The sequence below is a fragment of the Mugil cephalus genome, chromosome 15 (assembly GCF_022458985.1).
Source record: "Mugil cephalus isolate CIBA_MC_2020 chromosome 15, CIBA_Mcephalus_1.1, whole genome shotgun sequence".
NCBI classification, from domain to species: domain Eukaryota; kingdom Metazoa; phylum Chordata; class Actinopteri; order Mugiliformes; family Mugilidae; genus Mugil; species Mugil cephalus.
This window is the reverse complement of record NC_061784.1, coordinates 2911080-2935896: the sequence shown is the minus strand read 5'-3', so window position 1 is coordinate 2935896 and position 24817 is coordinate 2911080. Positions and strand designations below refer to the sequence as shown.

General features: G+C 41.5%; 1 protein-coding gene across 8 annotated transcripts; it reads left to right on the top strand.

Moving 5' to 3' along the window:
- Positions 1-24817, top strand: LOC125020833 (connector enhancer of kinase suppressor of ras 2-like). Of its 8 annotated transcripts, none has more exons than XM_047606365.1 (22): positions 1-494; positions 4124-4287; positions 6049-6251; positions 7145-7232; positions 7929-7970; positions 8062-8181; positions 10628-10687; positions 10838-10906; positions 13407-13553; positions 14945-15078; positions 16293-16495; positions 16668-16757; positions 17573-17763; positions 17877-17925; positions 18039-18217; positions 18307-18380; positions 19513-19584; positions 19795-19862; positions 20721-20821; positions 20914-21397; positions 23353-23552; positions 23632-24817. In XM_047606365.1, the coding sequence occupies exons 1-22, from the start codon at positions 431-433 to the stop codon at positions 23677-23679; spliced, it is 2850 nt and encodes a 949-aa protein (XP_047462321.1). In that variant the 5' UTR covers positions 1-430; the 3' UTR covers positions 23680-24817. The 8 variants fall into 8 exon arrangements, with proteins under 8 accessions (XP_047462321.1, XP_047462320.1, XP_047462319.1 ...); XM_047606364.1 differs by having other exon boundaries at positions 17874-17925; XM_047606363.1 differs by having other exon boundaries at positions 7127-7232; positions 14960-15078; positions 17874-17925.

Sequence of the window (24817 nt, the reverse complement as noted above, 5' to 3'; positions counted from 1 at the left end):
ACGAGGGAGGATGCTCAGAGCGAAAGCAACCTTTCCAGACACCAGTGAAGTAACAGTCTGCGCGTTGTTCTCTGCTCTGGATGCTACTGCTGGGATGTGTATTTTGGAAGACGGGTCGGGCAGCAGCCACCCAGCAGCATCCCCGTCACTGAGCCTGACACGAATGACAAGTAAAAGAGCGCTTTCAAGCAAGTGAAGAGCACAGGAATGTGCACAAGTCTGCCGGGCTCCTCTCAGGCGTCTCTCAGCGACATTTTGGACCTTTTGGACCTACCTCGATTTGTTTGGAAACACCCAAACCCAGTAGAGTAGAATTCGCAGAGCAACTGAATTCGTTTTATTTTGAATTTGCATTTAATTTCGTTGTTGGGCGGGGAGTTGGTTTGTTGGGAGTGTTTTCTTTTGTCAAGCGCCAAGACAAACTTCTACCATGGCACTGGTTATGGAGCCTGTGAGCAAGTGGAGCTCCAGTCAAGTGGTTGACTGGATGAAAGGTAGGCTTCAGGCACGATGATTGACTAATATTATTTACTATTGTGTTGCTGTGAATACAACTGTTCTGCGCATTTCAACACAGACTGACTGGAGATGCCAAAAGAGAACAAAACACCTGCTGAGCCTCGGATTTGCGCCTCATCGGCATGCAGCTCCTAAACGCTCTTAACCACAGCCTTAAATCATTTCATCGATCTCTCCTATCAGTCACAACGTGGGGACTGTTTGTCCTCGCAGACACCGGCGTTCTCCAGACCTAAAGACATTCAAATCGCTCCAAACGCTTTAAAACCTCTATTGTGTCCTGCGGTGGTCATTGTTAACGCAGGGCTGCCTCGCAGGAGGCTGGCAAACATAGCAGGGATCCAGTAATTACACATAAATAATTACCCTTCTTTCTGGAGCTGGAATCAGAATCTGTGTTTAGAAAATAAAGGGTTTAAGTTATCCGTTATTTCTATACGCCCGGAATAAAATAGGGAGATATGATAGCATCAGCGCTTGTGCAGCCATCTGTGCCAAATGTGGATCCACAGATCGTTAAGAAGTCACTGCTTACTTAGAGGAGCATCGTGTGAGACTGCCTCCAAATACTTTAAAAACCTCATAATGCACGAGATGCGCATAAGCAAGAGGACAAGTGTTTTGGCTCTTGTGTGTGACATTTATTTAGGCACAAGCAGCATCAAGGTGTCGCATCAGATACACAAGAAAATATTACATTCAGCTTAATACTGAGACACTTTCTCCCATGACAGAGATGTTTTGACTGTACTGTCATTAATGCAGGGCTGGAGAGGGTACAAACTGTAAGTGAGAAGAAATCCACTTGCAGTTATAATTAATTTATCATTCACAAGATTTAGTAGCTGTGCCAGATGAGTGGTTCCTTTGAGGGAATTTGTGTCCTTATTATGTCTCCAAAGAACTCTAAATGTCGCAGACAGCTGTGCAGTATTTACTTCCACAGCTGGTCACCATACTTTCAGGGCACAGATTCCTCCTTAACTCTGCTGCTTTTTTTGACTGTTTGCATTACAAAGATACCACCGCGAGGAAATGTGATAGATGCAAGTGGAGATGTTAGACTCAGTAGGTGGATGTTATCTGAGGCAGGGCATTCGTCTTCTAACACGGCAGTTGTTTCAGTAATATGTGTGTTGTTTTGCAGAGCCACGTGCTCACGTGTCAGGCCCCCGCCTTCTAGAAATGCTCTAGATGAGACATCTATAGGCTACAGATTTACTGCCTCAACAAACACGCACACACACTGCACATATGTCATAGTAATTCTAAGCCTGTGGGTCATTTCTGCTGGTTCAGATATGTCATGATTGCAGGGATCTGACCTCTGTCTAGTATCTGTTGTGCATTACAGAGTATACCTGAATCCGATGCGGCTTCTTAAAACAGGGTGTTATGGTGAGTGTGCATGCTCAGTATAGAAACAGGAAATATATAGTGTTATGGAGGATTTATAGATAGACAAGAGGGATGACACAGGCAGGAACAGAATAACCACAATTCAAATGAGATTCAAGATGATCTGTGGCTGGTGGCACAAATAAGAAATGCAGGGAGTGAGAAGTGGAGATTGGATAAGAGAGAGCGGATTCTTCAGTGTCCCACATCTCACAAGTGGAGCAGAGAGTGTTCTTGAGCCCAGAGCCCAGTAATGGTAATTTAAAGTGAGGGACAGAGTGGCACAGAGAGGAATCGATGGAACGGGGGTTTCATTCTTGTCTCACATCTATTCTCAGCCCAAGACGACTGGCAATGTTTTGTCTTTAGCATTCACGGGTTCCATTATTAGCATACCGCTCCATGATGTCACTGGAGGCCAAATGAGGGGACCCCGTGACCTTCCCCACAGTCCCACTCTCCACCCCCCGTTAGTGTTTTGTGTGAGCTAGACGCTCTATTCCCAGCTGTGACAAAGCTGCTTTAAAGAAGAGATTCTCATCACAAAAGAGAAAAGAATTCCAGCCTTGACTTAAAATTTGTTCTTGACATACCAAGTGAATGGTCTCTGTGCAAACACAAATCACATGTGCACACATTGCAGTATTTTTTTGAATTGTCTGGGAGTTTTAAGACCTACTGCAGACTTAGCTTACCCTCTTCTCTTACCCTTCTGAGGTTACGCATTAAACCCGCTCATGATTTGTGGAGTACATCAGTTTTATCTTTGCACGCTAATTCTTCCCTTGTCTGACACACACGCCAGTAGTGATCCATTACAAGTCAGATTAGTACAAATCCATCATAACATTGTAAACAAAATGAAATAGCTTTCTTTCTGCATTATCTGTGTTATTATCAGTGGATTATCTAGGATGGAGATCAGCATGTGTCAGCGCTGTGCTTGTAATTTCACTTTAGCCTTCTTGACAATCTGAGTTATTTTATCTAAATGTCTCCTGCTACGACCTCCCTTTGCTAATTTCTTTATTTTTTCCTGGGGCCAGGGAAAATCCCTGCCAAAAACCTGCTTCGTGGTTTCTGTGGCAACGTGGGGAATACTCCACTGACATAATGAGTCTCAATTAACTTGGTAAAAAGGCTGATTAGTTAAGCCCCGAAAAACTCTGAAACTCCCTATGTTTCCTCTCCACCGCTCAGCTGCCAGCTGAACCCGGTGTGAATGCTTGATCGGGTTTAGTCTCACTACTGAGTCGCATACGTGCGATTGGTGCGCAGCGATGAAAAGACAAGATGATCAAAGAGTCGTCTGTGTGTGTGTGAGAGAGAAATAGGGCCGGAGAAGATGCAAACAGGCCGTGTTTATAGAAGTAGCCAGACAAAAGCCACACTCTCTGTCTCTGCTGCTGAAAGGACAGCCAGTTAGCACTCAGCGCACATTCACCCATGATGTATTGTATGTATTATTTACAAAAATAAGTGTTAGTTTTTCCTCATACGAATGTGTATTCTGGAAAGTGTACAAATTAATGTAAGTAAGATTTTAAATCAGATCGATCGTATATTTATGATCGTGCACACAGAGAATGGGTATAGAAAATGTCAGTGCTCCTCAAGTGAATAACATCACCAGGTTACTCGTGTTTACTTTCGTGTCAAAGAATTTTTTTTATATATATATATATCCCTGGGTCTTTTGTATACAATTTTGTATACCAATGTATGCCAATACCAATACCAGAGTTTCCTGTCAGACATTTCAGAGGAATAAAACCAGACAGGAGGTGCGGAAACCGTTCGTTTTTGTCTGTCGCACTTAATCAACTGTTTCTCCAAAAGATTTCACACCTGCTGCAGCAGTGAAATATGTAAAACAAGCCGAGCGCGGATGCATAGCCCTTTTTAGTTTTGACTTTAAAGCTGGAAATGCAGCTCGGGATCGTGGTCAAAACATAGCTCTGAATGTGTGCGATTTCTTAAATGACGCACAACGTTTCACACTTGAGCACGACGACAACAACAACAACAAAAAAAAATAACCTGTGCTCACACTTTACAGACTTCCAACACACATTCTGGAAAAGAAATAAACCCTCTTAGAGCCTACAATTCAAATGAAGGTTTCTAGTGCTGTTTGCAAAGTGAATTTGTACCATTTTCAGTATTGAGCTGAAAGTTTTCCTGTTGTCCTGTGTTGTGTCTCCAGGCCTGGACGACTGCCTGCAGCAGTACATCAAGACCTTTGAGAAGGAGAAAGTAGGGGGTGACCAGCTGCTGCGTATCACCCACCAGGAGCTGGAGGATTTGGGAGTGTCCAGAATTGGCCACCAGGAGCTCATACTGGAGGCTGTGGACTTACTCTGTGCTTTGGTGAGTCCAAGTTTCCCACGCCGTCTTCCTACCGCTCACTTCAAACAGTCATAAACCACTGCTGTCAGATGAACTTTCTCAAGAACATTCGGTGCCTCCTCAGAAAAAAAGAAGATACTTTGAATTTGTAAGATTTCCACTGATCTCATCTTGGCTGTGTTTTTTTGCCTCAAGTCAGGGTTGCTTTAGGCTCCAATTTTTAAACATAACAGCAAATCTACCAGAGTTAGTAATCTGGCCAAAATATCCTCTACACGCAAATCTTACAACTGTCATTAGTGCTGACAAGGATTACAGCTTTCTCTTCAAGTGATTTCTGCTCTTATTCCCAGAAACACAAGTTGTCTGGCGTCAGCATGATGTTCTGCTATTTTGGCTAATGTGCTGCTGAAGTAGTTGGAGCATAGTATTTTTTCAGATTGTAACTCTTAGTTCGCAAATTACTGCAGCGGCCGGCGTTTAGTTGTGATTCAGAACACAAATTCTTGTTCTGGAAAATGCAACACCGAGTAGATCCTGATGGGAGACTGTAACGCAAATTAATTTAGACCTGTGGTTTATAACATTGAAAATGTGAGAAGGGTGTTCAAATAAATCCATGTGAAATGAAGTTATTTGAACCCTAAGGGCCACACTGAGTGCTTATTCTGCTCTCTGTGCACCAGTTTGCATGAGACAGATTTAGTCCATTTGCTCGAGCAGAATGAGAGTGTTAGTGCAAGCAACTTATCAGATGCCTGTTGAGCAACTCCAAACGGAAACTTAAAATTATGACATATTTCACCCCTTAAATCACAATATAGAGGGGTAAATATAGACATATTTTAGTATATATATTTAGGATATATAGTTTATGTCTTTCAAAACCTGCACCTGCTTTAAGAAGAGAGGATTCCGAAAATCTGCAATGCATTTAATAATATTTGCTTTAATTTTGCGTCGCAGGAGAAACAATGTTAAGTTGTTTGATTGATTTGTTTTGTGTACTGCAGTTTGAAATCTTTGCAAAAATTTGGATTCAAATTAGATTCAAATGCTTTTTTACTTTTCCAGATTCGTTTTCTTTGTTTGCGACCTCTAAATCCACACATAGCCGACTATCTGCTCTGATCATTAAGTAAATGTTCTTTTATAATATCCGGCACTAAATACCTATTTGCTGCTCTTACGCCACAATCATTGAGGCTCAAAGGACTATAAAATGAAGAGATAGAGAAATAGATGAGGAGCGGGATGGATGGACATGTGTTCACCTTTGAGAACTACAGAGAAACTAGATGGAGATTTAGTGGGACGAGGTCACAGATGCAATCTGAATCTAAAGTCCTCTCATCGTATGTGGCTGCACAGGGGTCCTGCTTCAGCCCCAAAGCTTCTTACATAACTGGGATTTAGTTTTAAGTCTTGCAGGCACTGCTGTATTAAATATGATTAGTGGCCCTCCTGCTGCACTCTATCCTCCCAAGTAACTCTGATGTGATAAATGCCTACAGGCCTGCACGTGCAGTTTGTCGTACAGGGTAATAAGTGTTCATCTATCCCTAGACATTCAAAGTGACAGCTGGTTTCTCACATGTTGTGTCATATGTGCAGCATCTCTGTTGTGGTGGGTGGGTCAGCCAGCGGTCTTATTTTTCACAGACCACTGTGAAGGCAACAATTGGTTTCCATGCTGGAGAAATTCTTCGAATGCGTCACAGTTAAAACAAAAACCGGCACACTGGTCAAACACGGTGGAATTGCTTCCCCCCCCTTTTCCAGAATTACGGGCTCGAGACGGAGAATCTGAAGACGCTCTCTCACAAGCTTAACGCGTCTGCCAAGAACCTGCAGAACTTCATCGCAGGCCGGCGGCGCAGCGGCCATTACGACGGCCGAGCCACCCGCAAGCTTCCCAACGACTTTCTTACCTCTGTGGTGGACCTCATCGCTGCTGCCAAAAGCCTCCTGGCGTGGCTGGACAGGTGAGATTTGCAAAAAGGTGCAACCAGTGAATTTGAACACACATTTGACACACATAAAACACATTGATACATTCATACACAAAGTGTTTTCCTGTTAAACTGGGAAACACTTTTGAAAACTTTCAAAAACAGTGGTCTTATGTACTTATATTGGGAAAGTGTTACATTGCAACATGCTGATTTTCTACTGACTTCAAAAAGAAACAGCCCAGTCCTCTTTGTCTGACGTCATGCACGAGTTTAGTCATGTGTTTTGGGTATTCTAGTGTTATTGTATTTTGCCAGATCCAGACCAGTTTTGTTTTTTTTGTGTAATGCCCATGTCCAATCAGCTTGCAAGAAAAGATGAGTAAAGGCCTTATATAAGTAGACTGGTGGCCAAAAAGACACAGAGCAAGTCTATTTATATGTCGCTTTATCCCCGGCTTCTCTACGGGATTGTGCCAATGTGTGCGTTTGTGTCTGCTTGCGCCTGATGAATTTGGAAGTTCGAAGCTGACAACGTTGAACAGAAAGAACACAAGTGACTTACCATTTCTTTTTCCCGCATAGCAGACGTCATTTCCAGCTTTAATGCTGATTAAAATGCAGCAGTCTGTGGTTCGTTTTTTAATGTCTGGAAATGCAGAATTTTTGACAAAATGACGCATAGAAAAATGTGTGGATTAAAATGAAACCGACCGCTGCCTGTGGGCATTGTGTAATTGTAGGTTTGTAACTGTCAAAAGAAGATCATAGTTCATTTTTGCTCTCTAAAGAAATCTGACTTTACATTCTCCAAAATGACATTGAACAGGAGAGGAACCCTAATAATATTTTGGAAATTTACCAGTGATTTTGTCTCAAAGGAAGAATGATCTAATGGTTCATTCCAGGTGCTCCTTCTTTTTCAGGTCTCCATTTGCTGCAGTAGCAGATTACTCCGTGACCAGAAACAATGTGATCCAGCTGTGTCTGGAGCTCACTACGATTGTACAACAGGTACTTAAATGGCATGTTATCATATCATATGGTTGAAAACCTGAAGCTTTTCACCACAGAACAGCTCCTGTTACTTGCACATGTTGCATCAAAATCTATATTCATAAGTACAAGTGAAAGGTTTAAAAAACAAAGGTAAACGTAATTTTGTTCTGTTGATGCTATTCAGTTATGCATATGGAACAGCTTCAGGTTATTTTTTTACTGAGACAAAAATGAGTTTCTACACACATTTTCTGGTTTTCTAAATTATAGTTGCCTGCAAAATACACATGAATTCCTTTTAATGTCAGTATATTCATCTTCACGTGGATACCTGTAAATGGGGACTGTCCTGTACGACTCAGAAAGATCAGCAAATAATGAGAGAAGTGATACCTGATATCTTTTAGCATGGGAGATAAAGTTTATGAGGTTAGGATAAAAACGTAAGTGGAAAGAAATTGAATATGGAAATAAGGTTAAAGGGAGGGAGCTGAAGGCTGAGAGAGAGGAGTAGAGGAAGAGAGAGAGAGACATGCCTCCGCATTGGTGATTCATTTGTTATGTGTTTGTGCATGCCTTGTGTGGGAGTGTTGGGGGTTATAGGTGCCAAGCTGCTTGGTTTCTGCTTATATCCTCCTACAGCAGAAATTCTTATAATAACTCCATTTTGACGAATTCTCTTGAGGTAACAGTTCTCTGATTGTTCCCCAGGACTGTTCTGTGTACGAAACGGAGAACAAGATCCTGCATGTGGTGAGTTGTGGGACGTTGTTCCTCTGGATAGAGAATAAACTTATGTGCACGCCCTTGAAGATCACATTTGTCCCTTATTTGTCCTTTCTAGTGTAAAACTCTGTCCGAAGTGTGCGACCACATTATCTCCCTGTCCTCGGATCCAATGGTGTCCCAGTCTGCACATTTGGAGGTTGTGCAGCTAGCTAACATAAAATCCACTGAAGGCTTGGTAAGACTATCCCTGATTTAGACTTTAAAAAACATTCTCCCCAGTATGGTCTGAGAGGATGCTCCGTGTTTTGTTGTTGTTGTTTGTTTGTTTTTGTTTTTTGTGTGTGTGGCATTACTGAAGTTCTGCAGCTCAGTGCATTTCACATACAAATATCATACACATGAATTATTAGCTTTATGCTACAGCTGAAAGGACTGAAGGAAAAACCTACTTGTAGAACCGACTGCAAGGTTGTATCTTATCTGACTTCATGTTAACATTAACAGTAGCTACTCAGAGATTAGACAATAATTAACCCCAAACTTTCCACCATTACATATAATTCCTTTGACGGATACAGATGGGATTAAAATGAAAACACAGTGCTTACCTTCTGATGACCCGTAAAGTTTAGGTTGCACCAACTTGTTTAAAACACCTGAACACATGAACATGTGTAAGAGCCACAAAAATAGATAGTGAAAAATGTCACTGTAATTACCTTTCTAAAGACTATTAGAGCAGTTTTCTCTTTTTTAACATTCTTCTCCAATCTTGAGTGCAGCCTTTCACTGAAACACTCTTGTAGTTTCCATGTAATAAATGAAGTATTCTGCGATATTAAATGTTGCAAAGTTCCATCTTATTGCTTTGCAGCATGTACAGTAAATTAAAAAGTTAGATATGTAGACAATGAACATAAAATAACAATGAGGGATGACTTTTTAGAGATAATGAGCCAGTCACATGCTGAGTAGCTAAATCACATCACATATCAATACCCTGAATTGCACCATCAAAACAGTCTCAGTCTACTCTTCATTAATTGTGATTTAGTCTACTTTAGATATCAAGATATGAAATTGTTTTCCAGGTTTGATGAAATGAACGCAGAGAAAAACTACCAAAAGAAGTAAAGTACAAAATTACTAATAATGCTGGATGACGGTGCCAGTTACAAAAATCATAACAGCATGCCTCTTGACAGCAAATTTTGTTGGATTCAAATATGGCACGTGCAAATTATCTTGCAGCATGTCTTCCACTCACTGCAGCTTAATCACAATACTAACCTCGGCTGGTTTACTTCTGCCAAATAAAAGTTTAAAGAAATATTGTTTTGGAATTCTAACCCTGTACACATACGGATGTTTTTTTCTTTTCTTTTTTTTTGAGCCTGAAGTGACCGAGTACACATGCTATTTTAAAGGCTCAGCTGACCCACATTACAAAAATACATGTCTGCTCCTTTACCTCCAGAGGTGTCAGATATTTCTGGTTTTGTCGCTCATATTTTGTAATATAACACCAGCGTTATGGACATAAATTCCATGTTATTTGATATTTCAACAGAAACCTGTTTTTACAGAAAGCGAGCCCTTGTTACAAGTGGTTAATCTGTTCTTTTGATTTTTTTTTAAATTGTCCTTTTAAGCATCAGTTTTATAATTTCTTATTCGGAAACAACTGGAATGTTGCTGTAGCATCAGAGAGACCGTGAGCTGCTGTAGCTGTCCCGAAACTGGGTTTTGCATAGCTGGTGGGCATGTGAGTCAGCTGATTAAATGCAACACGAAAATAACATGTTTGCCATGATGAAATGAGTGAAATACAGTGCAAGTGCAAATGGCAATGGAACTGACACAAGTGTGTGCACACTTACTCTTAGTAAAACTGACATTCGGTATCATAGAAGAGTTTTTTCTTCCATTCTGTCACCATCAGCACTTTGTAGGACTCCATCTTGGCACTGACCTACACTCAGGCAAAGGCTCCCTGCTCGGGGCAACAATAAAAGCCCCACCCCCACTGAAATGCTAGCATTGGGCATGGAAGATTTCTCATCCGTTCAGTGAAACTTGAACACAACAGTGGGCCAAGTGGCCTAAAAATAAACCTTCTCCACTCATGTTGAAGACTGGCATGCTGCTTCTACGTATCTGCGTGCGACTGCGCGTGTGGCAAATGGGGATGCACGTGTACTCGTGCATATCCGTGTGCATCTCTGGTTGTGTGCGCTTGTGTGTTTGTAATGCACTTTAGGCCCCCTTTAGTGAAAGCTTGGAGTTGTGTTTTTTTTTTTTTGTTTGTTTTTTTCAACAGACCAATGGTATTTGCAGATAAATTATCCTGCATGTTTGATTTAATCTGCTTGGAAGGGAACTTGAGTGGGACTCGTCACGTGGTATAAATTCAGATGGTGTCAGTGATATTTTGGGATTTTTTAATATAGAAAAAACCTCAGTGTCTTTTACTGTTGGTAAAAATAAACTGAGATTTGTACCCATTTTGTACTGTTTGTAGATCAAAACAAATACGTTTCTCATTTTTTAGGCCAAGATTTGGATAGATGCAATGACCCTGGTCTGTTGATTGTGCAGCTGAGCTGGGATGCATTGAGTTTGTGAGCCTAACAAGTTTTATTTGAAATCTAATCCTTTGCATCACTGCTGTATTCTCACAGGGTATGTATATCAAATCAACGTATGATGGCTTGCATGTAATCACTGGGACGACAGAAGGAGTAAGTACAAGCTACAGTGTGTTCACCTTTGTGGATCATTACATCACTGTTCTTTTCCTTGTAGTGTAATTTATATCATGAGTTGTGGTACCTATAGTGCAGTACTCTGTGTCGTAGCAATTAATAAACCTTCCTCTGTCTCTTCATCAGTCCCTGGCTGACCGTTGTAAGAAAATCCACGCTGGAGATGAAGTCATTCAGGTCAATCATCAGACAGTGGTAAGACCATATATGTTTCAGTTGTTTTATCTCAGGCATGTTTTTCATTTTTGCAGTCTGATATCGCATATGCATTTTTAGATGTATTTTTCATTTTCATTTGCATAGTGTTTATGCAAATGTATTTCATTTCTGCATACTCGTTTTGCATACATAGAACAACCTGACACAGATTGTGTGTATGGGCTCAATGCATGCAGTCTACAGCTGTAGTTCAGTATATATTGTTATTAGTTCTGTGGGTGGGTAGGTTTTGAAACTCTGCATGTTTCTATGAATTCTCCTTATTCTAATATAGGTGTTGGGTGACCTCACGTTGTTCTCAGGCGTGCCCAGCTTCACCCTGTACACTAATTAGTGGCAATAATTGTCCTTTCATTGTTTTCACCGCGTCAGACATAGCTGCTCAGAGTGCCACTTGCTGAGGTGCACATACAGAAGCATGGTATACATTCAGTGGGAATGAGAGGGAAAACATCCTGTGGGGCAGAATGCAAAAATAGCACCCTTTGTTTAAAATAATTGCTACTTGTGTGTGTGCAACAGCAAGATGTGTGATAATTACACAGCTCAAGTCAGGATCATTTCAGTCAGTCAACTCACCCACAGAATCCTGCCATTTTCATAGAGAATAAGTGGAAATTCAGAGTTGATTTGAGCATCAGGACTCTTTCATTTCACTGATGTGCCTATAGTTTAATGGCTGAGCAGAGAGTCCCTCTTGTCATTAATGATCAGGCCATGTATGCACACTGAAACGCCTAAATGGAACGTAGAGAGGATTTATGATATAAACTGCATCAGTGCTTTAATGGTTGGATTTGCTGCGGCTTCTCAAAGTTGCTGCTTGTTAATCATCTCTTATTCTGTTTCATCTGATGTCAGTAGGAGTATGAAACAGTACATTTATTTCTGAAAATCTAGTTGGAGAAACAGTAATAATTAAGACGATTATGTTTTATTTACTGTAAAGTTGTGGTGTGTGGTGCAGAACTGGGACACAGGTGTTCTCAGGCGGAGGCTGCGGATGGAGCAGTGAATGAATGATGAGTGAGTTTGACAGCTTAAGTGGGCGCAGTATGTAAACACAGTTGACACGTCTACTGATCCAGAACTGCGCTGTCACTCAGAATGACTGCCATCACCATCTTAAATACTGTTAAAGCATTTAATTTAATTTAATGTGGCTTATAGTTTAGAGCAAATTGATGAGGGCTGATTGATCGTGAACATCACTTTAAGGAGCCAAGAAGTTTTTTTGGATGGCGCATTGAACCTCAAAAGTTTAGAAACAATACCAAGTAAAGAAGAAATAGTGTAGGGATGTATGATTAAGGCAAAGCAAAGTTCACAGAATTTGGGCATGCCTTTCCATATGAAATAGACCTAGGAAAAGCTGCTGAGGCAAGTAAGTTACATCAACCAGAGGCAATGAAAGAAGAAAATATCCTCTGAGAGAAAAAAAAAAGCCTTGATCTGCCTTATCTTTGAAAACGCATGTAGATTACGCTAATAAAAAGCTTATTTGGAGCCTACTCGGCAATGTTCAGCACAGTGTCAGAAATAAATAACTCAAGGCAGCATTGATCGGGTGAATCTGTGTCACAGGAATCACAAATAAATGCTTCAAACTCTTAAATAACAGATGCACAACAATAAATGTGAACACCAATGAGTTTAACCAGGCAGATGAATCAAACCACTGACTTGATGTTAAGAAACAATCTAAAGCAGTAAGATCTTCACTAAGGTGGGGGAACAGATAGCTGAAACAAAAAAGGCTAAAACTCAATTATAGAACAAAACAGGTTTTAAAAGTGTCTGTTTCAGTCTGTGTTTTCCTTTAATGCAATTTCTGTATGAAAAATGTCTGTGTAGTGGCTGTCAAGGTGAAAAATGACTTGGAAGGGAACAAAGTGATTGCCAGGTCAGACCCTGAAAAATGCCCGGTTTCAAAGGCTGCTTCGAATATAAGTATGGAGTGAAATTCAGTGCAGTCAGCCAAGCGGGAGAGGATTTTTTCTCCACAAACTGGACCTGGCATATTTGGTTCAACGGCAGACAGTGTTTCTCTGGGCGGGATGTTTTTTGTGCCAAGTATCATTAAAACTGGGTTAAAAACTATGTGCGAAGCTTGCAACTGTTCACAACAGATGATCTTACCACAACATGATAGGAGGAGGAGCACAAGATGCCCCTTTGAATGCAACTTTGCAATTAACATCAACAAGAACCTCTGACACCAACAGTTCCCAACCACGACGACCCATGTGTATTATTAAAAAAACAATTACTACAAACCCTTGGATAAAATGACTGCCTTCCTAACTCAACCTCATGGAGTGAACCAAACATGGAGAAATCGTCCAAATCATGTGAGATTAAGATGTGTTAGTAGCTAAGTGGATGCCCATATTGAGCTCATTATTTCTGCAGTCTGAGTCACAGAAATGCCTGTACGTGTTAAGGAAACCCGCATCATGCTATTATTGTTTGCTAGGTGGGCTGGCAGCTGAAGAACCTGGTGAACTTGTTGCGTGGGGACCCGGCTGGTGTCACCCTAACGCTGAAGAAACGCCCACAGAGCACGCTCACATCAACCCCTGCTCTGTTAAAAAACATGCGATGGAAACCATTAGCTCTGCAAGTATGAACGCTGCTTTAATTCTACGCAGATGTGTTATGGCTCATCCCTGTTTCTCTGTGTTGCATCTATGTTATTTATATCTGTTTATATTTGTGCCCCCATCCTTGGTCTTGCTGAAAATAAGGCGGCGTGGATCCTGACTGAGCACCAAAATCACACATCAGCCCATGAATCGGCCAAAACGTAAAATAAAAAGTGGAATGGGGTGGTCGACTAACACAAAAGAACACTTCAAATAGCATTAGCTCAGTAAAACTCATGATGTCTCTGGTAAAACATTTTCAGAGAGATTATTTGTGGGTAATAATAATGATAACACAGCTTCTAAATTATACATACTTTGAGTTACGCTTGTGACTAACTGGTTGAAGGCTTCAGCATCGTCTATTCAAATGTTGACATTTCAGCCTTAAGTGGCATCTGTTGTCCTACTTTAGCCAAAGCAATTACAATATTGGGATCATGTGCCTGAGCCAGGATGGGTGGAAATGAGAGGGACGTGTATTAAAGTAGTCCAGCCTTTCTTTGAGTCCCATTCCAGAGAAAGTGTTTTCCCCCCCGAGGCCATGAAGCTCGGTCCTGCTCAGCCTCCTCCCCCTTCGCGTCCTCGCATTTTTCTCCTCCACCTAAATCTCTCCTGCTGGCATTTTTCAGGACAGAAAAGGTGAAAAGGGAATATAGAAACTGTAACATTCTCTGATCTGAGATGTGTCTAAAATTAAGAATGTCATTGTAGTGTGTTAAGATATTAATAAGAGCATTTCTCTGTCAGAGCCCTGCAGTAGCTCCTACTAACATAATGGTGTTACGATGGAGCACACAGAGCCACCAACAATACAGCTTTCTAAAACTGGTCAGCTTTGAGTCATGCAGCCTATTAGCATAGTTAGAGCAAAGACGGAAGCCCATGTTTTATCAGTGTAAAGCGGTCCTTTTATGATTAGATTACATCTCTGTGACTTTGCAGCTCCCTATGTTGACACAGTAAATGTGACAGGACGATTATACTGCGATAAAAGACATTTTAGATGCATTTATGATACATAAAGAAGGAACGATTTTTCTTTAACAGACTATATAGGCTACGGCCACATTTTCCTTGACCTCAATGAGAGGGACAACTAGACTGCACACCAACCTGTCTTCTTCTGTGCACCAGTTAGAACTGGAGCATCGGAAACGTACAGGACGCTGCTCATTTCACGGTTGAGATGCTCAGTGGCACAGACTGAACGGAACGATCGGTCCTTGTCTGACTAAGCCGCTGTAAACTCCGAATTTCATTCTGTCAATCACTGTTAACTGTTTGTCTTCCTCTTCCTCTCTGTCCGCCTGTCTCTCCCTGTCTTTCACACATGCTCACACATACACATGCACTCACTCACACACAGCCAATCTTCCCTCAGAGCCCCAGCAGCAGCGTTGCAACGCCCACCAGCACTTTAAGCACTCCATCCAGGAGGAGTAGCTGTGCCCTGCAGGACCTCTTCATCCCCCCTCCTCCAGCAGAGCCCTACACCCCCAGGTGAACGCAAGTGCATGTCAGACCCGTGGAAGTTCATGTGTAGTGCTTGTTTTTCCAAATATCAAAGGATCCCTGTAAAGTTTTGACCACCAGCAACACTATGGAGCAATGTTTTTATGTGCAGACTCTCATTTTATTTGGATCATCCAGAAGGACACACATGCTCATGAAGACTCTTGGCGCAATTCCTTCCATCAGTTCATGTTACTTCAATGACTGACAATGTGCAGCAATGCATCAACAAAGTAAACACTTGATAAAGAGGGATTTATGAAGATAGAAATACATTCTTCCTGTTCGTAAGACCTCATGGGTGCATATTGAGTCCAAACACAATGTAGATAACCCATAATCTATGGGTTATCTAAGAATTTATGAGTCTAAATAGTTGCAAGGTATTTTGCCATGAAATTTAATATAGCGTTAATTACCCCCAGAGAATGTATTCCACTGGCTTTCTTTTTCAGTTTAAATAAATAACTGCAAAACTAGTGACATTTCTGTTAGCCTCAGTCCTAACTGTGCTTGATGTAAATTTTAGCGACCCAACATGCTAAACTAAGCTGATGAACATGTAAAAAAGATACAAGCTAAATATCATATGTCAGCATCGTTGTGCACATCTTAGTATCACTAAGCTCAAATCACTGTTGGGTTTTGATTCCTGTTTTGTTGTCATGGAGATTTTGATTGGGCATTAATGTAAAGCCTTGTGATTTTCTGTATTTTTATTTGTAGACCAAAACTAACAATGGAAATAACAAGAATTGCCTAAGTAGAAACCACCTTATTTTTCCTCTGTAACAAGAGAGTACCTATTACAAACACGCAAACGAGTCATGCCTCGCACTGGGAGAGTATTTACAGCTGAATATACTCCTATTTGAGTAGTGTTTGCCAGAAACTGGAGCACATAGTATTTGTAGGAAGCAATTTATCCATTTTAAAAAATGCAGGTGAATACAAATATTTTATAGGAACAAATGGGCTTGAGCCTGACAGCCACTGGCAGTCTGGAAAAATGAGAAGATACTGAGTGCTGAACGGAGACATGGCTGGTTTGTTGACACCAAGAATCTAGAGTATTCCTGCTGTCATGCATGAAACTGGTTTTGACTGTTTACATGCCGAGAATGCTTTACATTTTCATGGCTGTTTAGTTCGTCCAAACCTTTACCAACATTGAATTTACCTCCTACTCTCTGTCACCAAAGAGATGATAAAGGAAATCTGCCCGATGAGGATCCTCAGTCGGACGTGCCTGTCGCAGAGGGCTCTGAGTCACCAAACTCCTACCTGGACCAGGAGTGCCGGCGGCAATTTCCTCTGGTGGAGGAGGATGCTATACTGTACTGTTATGAGTATGACCAGAACCAAGAGGCGTCCTCAGTCCGCAGGGGGAGCACTCCCACCTATGGTAAGACCTCACCTAAAGACTCAATCTCATAATTGTGACAGCCAAGCGCTGAAGGCCATGCGGATGTGACGTCTGTATGTTTTGAGGTGACTTTGCGATATCTGCAGCTGTGTGTGTGTGTGTGTGTGGGCAGCTGTATAATATTGACGTTCCCCGCGTATCCTTGCATCAGGCAGGCTTAGGCCCATCTCAATGCCAGTGGAATACAACTGGGTGGGAGACAACGAAGACATGGCCAAGCCGAAGAGAGAGAGCAGGAGAGGTGAGTGGGAAGCAGTGGGAAAGAGAGAGAAAAAAAAGGGAAGCAGAGAGGGACAGAGGGAGCAGAGGTGAGTGGGTGGATATCTCATAATATCCTCACCCTCTCAGATCTCCAAGCCAAAAAGTAGAAGGATGAGCTGGCCTGTCAAAACTGATAACATGCTGGATATCAGTTCCTGCCTCGATTTCCTCCATATGTTCATAATCCATCACTGCTCCCTTTTTTCCCTTCATCCCTCTCTCCCTGCTTCTCTCTTTCTTGCACTCCGCTTTGCTCTGTGTTTGGATATAAAAAGTACACCGTTGCTTTGGCAACTGTATAAATATATTTTCCTGAGATTTTCACATTTTATTGGTGTCGGTTGAGCTAGGTGGTAAATGGAGTGGGAGGAGACCGAATTGCTTTATTTCAGTTTTAAAGAAAACTTGAGTGATGTGTTTGTTTCCTCTGGGGATGGTGGAGAAATGTTGCTCCTTTGGGCTTTTCAGAGAAAAAGCGATGGCTCTATATTTATCTACAAGAGACAGTATTTGGAAGTTTTGAGGGCTTCCTGCCTGACAACTGATTCCTCTGTAGATGGTTTCCTATTGTACTGGAAGTCTTTTGAAACATCAGCCTCCACTGATCACAAACTGGTCAGTAGATTACTTTGATTTTGATCGATTTCAAAGATACTTTGGTAGGAACTCATTTGAGACTAAAGGGGGATTTTGTTAGGCTGAAAATAACTACACTGTTCCACACAAAGAGTATGAACATATACAGTAGTATCCTATAGGTTTATGAATACACAAAGTCTACTTGTGTCCCTGCAGAAAATTCCCTGCTACGTTTTGCGAGTGAGGACAAAACCCCTGGGGAGGACTTCCTACTGGGCCGCAGTCTGAGTCAGAACAGGAGGAAGACTGAGCGAGGAGGCAGCCCCACCCACTACACACTTGTCCCCGCTCTGCAGATGGAAGTCTCCCTCTCTACGTCCAGCTCTGACTCTGCATCCCTGTATCATGTCAGTCCCTTATTCCTGTGATAAGTTGCTGTCATAACTCTTCTTGAAGTAGGAGCACGTGGCTGCCTCGGGATTCTCTGCTTCCTCTCATCATTCTTTTTTTTTATTAGCAGGTGTTTGAGCGATCTTCACTGCTGTCAAGGTCTAAGAAGAAGAGCAAAGGTACCGGAGCATTTATTTACTCGAGTCCTCTTGTGTACTCAAACTCAAACACAAGCAGGTGTTCCTTGAAGTCTGTTTTTTGACCCCCTCCTCTTTTCTGCTGCCGCCTGCAGCTGGAAGTCCGATGTCTTCAATCAGCAAGCGGCGGATTTCCTGCAGGGACTTGGGTCAGGGGGACTGTCAGGGCTGGCTGTGGAAAAAGAAGGATGCAAAAACCTATTTTTCACAAAAGTGGAAGAAGTACTGGTTCATCTTGAAAGACACGTGCCTGTACTGGTACATGAATGAGGAGGTGAATATGATTTCTGTAAAAGAGAAATTAAGGCTTAATTCACAATAGGGGTCTTTGGTTTAACTCTCTGCTTGCTCTCTGTTTGCCAGGATGAGAAGGCAGAGGGCTTTGTCAGCCTTCCAGAGTTCAAGATTGATCGTGCCACTGAATGCAGAAGGAAGTTGTGAGTACCAGTTTTCATCAGACACAGCAAGGATCAGGGTTCCCTGTTTGCCAATTTCAAATTAAAGAAAACTAGACACGAAAACATTTATAGGATGCACTTCTTAGAACAATAACAAGAGATTTCATGTTGAATATTATGACATGTCAATCAATAGACAATCTTGTTCAAGTTACTGAAAAATGTTTATGTATATATGTAAAACTGTATATGGAAGATGGATGTAGCTACGGCCTCTGAAAAGTGAAACCAGTGCAGAAGTGTCTTCAACTAATGTGGTTCTCTAGTCAGCATTATTTTTTTCTCCTTCACAATTACAATGTGGTTGGCTGAAAAACACTTCTTCTTTTTAGTATGTTTGTGGTCATATTTAAAATAATCCCATTATTACGTTCACATTAGGTCACAAACATAGGCATGTTTGGGTCTGATCTAGGGGTTAGATCCACATCTCGCTCCTCCCGTTCATCCAGAAATTGGTTCTACTGGCTCAGGAAACAAACAAACAAACAAACAAATCAAAAAAACAATGCCAAATAAGAAGCTTTGGCTTACGATTACACTTTTGAGTTAAAATTAATTTAAAGACAAAGTAAATACATGAATTAAAACACTATTATAATTGTGATTAGGCATTTTACTGTTGTAGCTGTTAATCTGTCAATTATGAATGTAGATTCTGATTCCTTTAGTGATGGAGAAAACTTTGTAGGAGTTGTGAGGATAAAATGTGGCTAATGACTTTGTCGAGGATCATGAACACAAGTGAAATTAAAATTTAAACATAAAGAGAGCAAGCAAACATGTCACATGACAACTTGTGATATTTTCCAGCAGACACAAACTGTTTTATTCCATAGAGAAAGGACAGAGTACAAGAGCTCTCTTAAAAAAACAAAAATGCTAAAAACACGATTGGGTTAAATGACAGGCAGTTGGTGCCATCACCAGTCATACAGACAATATTCATCTCATGATGCAAAGTCCTGCTGTGTTCATGTCAGTCTGACTTAGCTAGTCTTAATCATGCATCAGCTTATCTTGACAGTGTATTCACACGTTAATGTGTGCAATAGATTCTATTAAAGATGGATACTTGTTCTTACATATGGCTAAATTGGTTCCCTTTCAGCGCTTTCAAGGCTTGCCATCCGAAGATAAAGACCTTCTACTTCGCTGCAGAAAATGTAGATGACATGTCCCGGTGAGTTAATGAGGTTTTGATCGCCGTGTTTCATACTCCCCCAGTCCCGCATTTAAACCCACCACTGCTGTCCGGAAATTGAATCCCTCAATTGGATTGCCCACTCACTTGGAAAAAAAAGAGTTGTTTTTTAAGGTGACACATACGAACACGAAATTTTTTATTGAATGTGGAGCTGCAGTGCGTCATAACTGTTATTCTCCCCCACAGGTGGCTGAGTCGCCTGAGCATGGCAGTGGCAGGCTACTCCGAGCAGGAGAAAATGCGCCAGGACCAAGGTGAGATTAGTCACAGTCTCTGTTCCTCATGCTGCAAAAATATATAAAAAATATATACATATAAATAACATGACGCTGTTGAAGAATTGTATAGTTCACTTTGAATACAGCACTTTTTTTCTCTTCAGGTTCAATAAGTTGCTATTTGAGTGTCAAAGTTAATAAAAATAATCAATAGATTACAATGAAATAAACAAAAATTTGAATGGCTTGAAAATCAGATTTATGCGAGTTAATGCAATCAATTAGTAAAACAGTATCTGATCTTTGATAACTAAACCCGATTTCTCGATCAGTTGCAGAGCTGTTCTTTCTTCTGCTGCTTCACAGCATCATCACATCATCCTTTATATAAATACTAATGTTAGGAACAGAATGGCATGCTTGTTATTTTCATATTTGTGCGTTCTTTTACCTCTTATAAATGGACAGGAAACAGCTAGATCTTGTGCTATTTAGAAGAACCTAAATAGAAAGCTTACTGAGGTGGGCGTGTGTGAGCAGATTTCTCACAGGTTGCAAGAAGAGAGGACCTTTTCCTTTATAGACAAGTTTCCAAATTAGATGCATAACACCTTCAGAAGACTTAACAGGAAGCTCTCATGTCTTAGATTCATCCTTCTTCACAGTCTCTCTGAACAGCAGACTTAGACTAATACATCTCACCTACGCTGCACAGACACGGCTGTTTTTGTTCCTCTATTAGTGCATCTATTCAGAAATTGATCGTCCTAACCTGATGCTGCAGTTTAGATAGGACAACATGTGTGAGAGCTCTAAACATGTACCTACTCTCACTAGAAAGAGGTTCTCCTCAATGCTGTTTAAACATATTAACACAACATTCACTTTGTGCAGATTACTGGAGTGAGAGTGATCATGAAGACATGGAGATGCCTTCAATGACCAAACAGGACAGTCCACCACCACCTTACGACACATATCCCAGAGCGTCTTCAGTGAGTCTGTTCACCTGTAGTTAAAGAATACAGCAGATGTCACCTTATTTGGAATGCCTCTGTTTTTACTTAGAGCCATCTGTTTCGTTTAGGTAAGTCCCTACCTGGAACCTAAACGTGGCCACCTCTCCTCATCTGACACATTCCAGTCACGTTCCTCTCATGAGGAATTCCACTCTGAGCCTCAGGAAAGCAGCAGCAACAACGGCGTCTCCCCCGGGCAGAAGACGAGCAGCCACCGAAACTCGTGGCAGGACCAGATGGAGAGCAACACGAGGATGCACTACCTCCAGACGTTTCCCGTGGAGGAATCCCTGCTACATGAGGATAGAGACCAGCTGGCGATGGAGTACCGCAGGCAGTCCACCCTGCCGGCGCAGCGCAACCTGCTGCAAGAACAGTACAGAGCGCTGCCTCTGCCCCTCAGGGCCAGTATCGATTCAGATGCAGGGGGGAAACCTCGCAGCTTCACACTTCCCAGAGACAGTGGGCTCCACGCTATCCTAGCTGCCACCGCTGCTGCAGCAGATCAGAGAGAACCGCAGCACTACCAGCTGGACCGAGCCAGAGACTCAGGTAGACAAGAGCTGTAAACACAAGAGTTGTACTTGAGAAATAGATGCAACTCACTTCCACAATTTGACATTTCTTTTCAGTTAATTAATTATTGAAATCTTTTTTTCTTTAGTAGAAATGTTCATTACAATCTGCCTTTTCATGACTACACTAATCAATTCCAAAAACCTGCTGTGTCTGAGACTAGACCCAAAAGTAAAAACAGATAGCTAGAAGACACCGTTGATGCAACAGTGGAAAAGGGATTGATGAACGATTAAAATGTCCATATTCTGTCATTCTGTCAAAACATCTCTCAGTCGGCAGTTCAGAGATCAATGCATTTTTTTAATACATTTGTTTAATTAAATGCAATAGTAGTAGATTCAAATACACACAGTTGGAATATGACAGGTGGTTCTTGAAAGGGCTGCTTGAGATGATCTAACAGGGGATAAAAAAAAGTCAAAGAAGACCATTAGAGAAGATCAGAGTCACACTAAACAGTATCACTAAATCCCTCCTGAATCGTCCTGATGTACGGACCTCTCTTGCACAGGGTTGGACGCCTATCAGGCTTTTCATCTGCACAGGGTTGAGCGAGTGCGCCTATTTGTCGTCCCTCGTTTTATTTAAGCCGCTAACAGGCAGTCAGAGCCAGCAAATGTCAGAGATTGAACACTCGCCTTTACTGCTTTATTGGACTGGATTTGAAGCCAGCCCATTTGCAGTCCTTCATAGACCTCCAGGGCAGTTGTCTAAGTGAGATAAAATTTAGTGTCTTATTTGACTCTGACTTGTCTTGTCAGCCAACACACACATGCAAACTTACACACATTCTTTCTCTCTCTTTTTTTCTCACTGTCTTCCCCGCTCGAGATTGTCGCCGTGCCTTTAAGCAGAGTTTTGATGGGGGGGAGAGGAGGAATTCTTTCAGACCATGTTAATGTTGACTTCTGAATGGGATAAAGAAACGTGCCCAGGGGTCCGTCCTTCTTGTCCTCATTTATCTCCCCACCGCTTGTAGTAAAGATGAGGGGGAGACGGAAAACAGGCGGCAAACAAAGCATGATACATTTCAGAGCACGGCCTCAAAGCTTCAGAATTCACCACCCGACCTCTGAAGCACAAAACAGAGCGACAGCAGAATCAGCGCTTTAGTGTAGTGTTAGTGTCATGCCAGCAGAGAGCAGTGTAGACAAACAGGAGACCAGAAGGAGGCCTAGTGATTTATCAGAATGATTTATGAGGTGCTTAGTGCCGTAGGTCTGAGAATAAATGTACTGCTCTCTCTGAAGAAAATACCATAATGAAGAGACACACTGCAGGATGATGCATTAAAATCAACTGAAATGTTCATCCTGTGAGTCTCTGAAGAAGACCATTCAATGCCTGAGTAAACAGAGGGGATCGTTTGCTTGGGTATAGTGCAGTCTGTCTCAGATTGTAGTACGCTGAATAATTTTTAAGTCTGACCATCATGTCATTTATCAATATTTTCTGACATTTGACAAACCAAAGAGTTTATTAATAACCAGGCGATTCATTCATAATTATCATTATAAAAAAAAAAAGTACAGTACGCACACGTTTCTTCAAATCACTGAAACCACCTACGGATGAATTTGGTTTGTTTGTGGTGCTCACAGCATGAAATGTTTGAAAGAAAAATCTTCTAACGCAAGATAAATCCATAGATGATATAGAGTCCTTGCACCAGCCACGGGTTAGCTTCAGCTCTCTTCCATCTACTGGTGCGGTTGTACGGACATGTGGGCAGAGGGAGTCTGGCTGTAGTTTCATATCATGGTGAGAAATTCACTGCTAAAATCATTTGGTTGAAATGTGTGGGTTCAGGTTAAAAGGGTGAGCATTTATGAGATAGTGCTGTTTACTTGCACCCTGTGGGAACGAGAGAAATCTCCCCCTTCTGTTCAGTTTAATGTGAAGTCTTTGCTGGTTCTCCTTCCTCCCAGGTCACAGACGAGAATGCAGAATGCAGACGGACTCTCTGGTGGATTTGTACCGGGCTCTGGAGCAGACCAATTTGTCCACCTCTGCCGACCACAGATCAGCCGGCCGCTTGGAGTACAAGCGCTCATTTGTCCGCCGAGTTAATGACCCCTTGCTAAATGACAAGCTTCACCGCCTGCGGATCCTCCACAGCTCGCTGAAGGTAGCAACGTCTCTCAACTTTTATTTTAACATACATGTGGTATTTACTGCTTACTAACATTGCTTTTGTTTCCTTACAGAATGTCCCTCTTCAAGACACGAATCGGTCGTTGGGTTTCTTAGGGTAGCCTGTCAAGGACTGGCTGTGTAATCTCTCCCTGTGCCTCATGCTGCCAGCTTCCCACTGCTGGAGATAAAAGGCACCGTCTTTTACCTGCTCGGCTTTCCATCCCATCTCCTTTCACTGCTCCTTTATCTTCTCTCACCCCGCAGAAGCACAAAGACTTGGTGTCCCTCATTGCCTCATCTCTCTCTGTTTTCTAATGAGGGCTGTGCCAGGAGGCAAAAAAAAAAGATGTGTGGTTTGACTAAACAGCTAATAGACTTACAGGGTTTATAGCAAATAAGCACTTTGTGTCCGTGTCAAAGATTCGTCAGAGAGATTTTTAACTCATCGTCACATGCATGGCCACCTCCCGTCGCTTCTGTCGAATCGTTTTGAATATTATGCTGGAGTTGTGTGCAGCCGCTCACGTTTTGGATGTGCACAACATTTCATTATGCATGTATGTTTGATTCCTGGGAATATTTGTTCTATGACTGTACAGGTTGTTAAGCGTATATATATATACATATATATATATATAAACATACATTATATATTTAATATTGCATCACGAGAACAGTGACTACACAATGTTTTGGGGTACTTTATAAATTGTAAATCCAGTGCTGTGCCTCAGTGATAGTGAATGTACGCTGTACTTTTCCAGGCGAGACTAGAGAAGCTATAGAAAGGAGCTATTCCTCATAACAGAGGCACAAAAATACAATGGTTGGCAATAATGAACTAGTATAGTAAATTACAAAGGAATGATCAGAATAGTTGTCTATTTTTGTATGCATGCTGTCTACCTGATTGTTTGTAGAACAGTTTTGTATTTCTAAGTGAGTTTGTTCTGGAGAATACTGGTGTCACCCCTGATGTCACCCACCCACACCACACCCAACTCCACGTGCACACAAGTGCAACAACCAATATGGTGTTTTTTAATTCTTCTTCAACAAACCGTTTTTTTTTTTTAAGTGTTCATTATAAAAAAGAGGAATAACTGTATTTATTAAGTGTTTAATGTACCAGCATGCTTTGTAAGACTAAAACACATTACCATGCCATTTGAAACTGACTCACATTGCACATCTGTGCCATATTGTAGCGACATTACTTTTTTTTTTATTATTAAATAAAGTATGGTATGGACACAG

Excerpts from the sequence above, each read along its gene's own strand:
- LOC125020833 (XM_047606360.1), top strand. The coding sequence starts at position 431 with ATGGCACTGGTTATGGAGCCTGTGAGCAAGTGGAGCTCCAGTCAAGTG. Across the intron at positions 17,926-18,038 it reads GTCTAAGAAGAAGAGCAAAG|CTGGAAGTCCGATGTCTTCA; the intron begins GTACCGGAGCAT and ends TGCCGCCTGCAG. Across the intron at positions 20,822-20,913 it reads CATATCCCAGAGCGTCTTCA|GTAAGTCCCTACCTGGAACC; the intron begins GTGAGTCTGTTC and ends TGTTTCGTTTAG.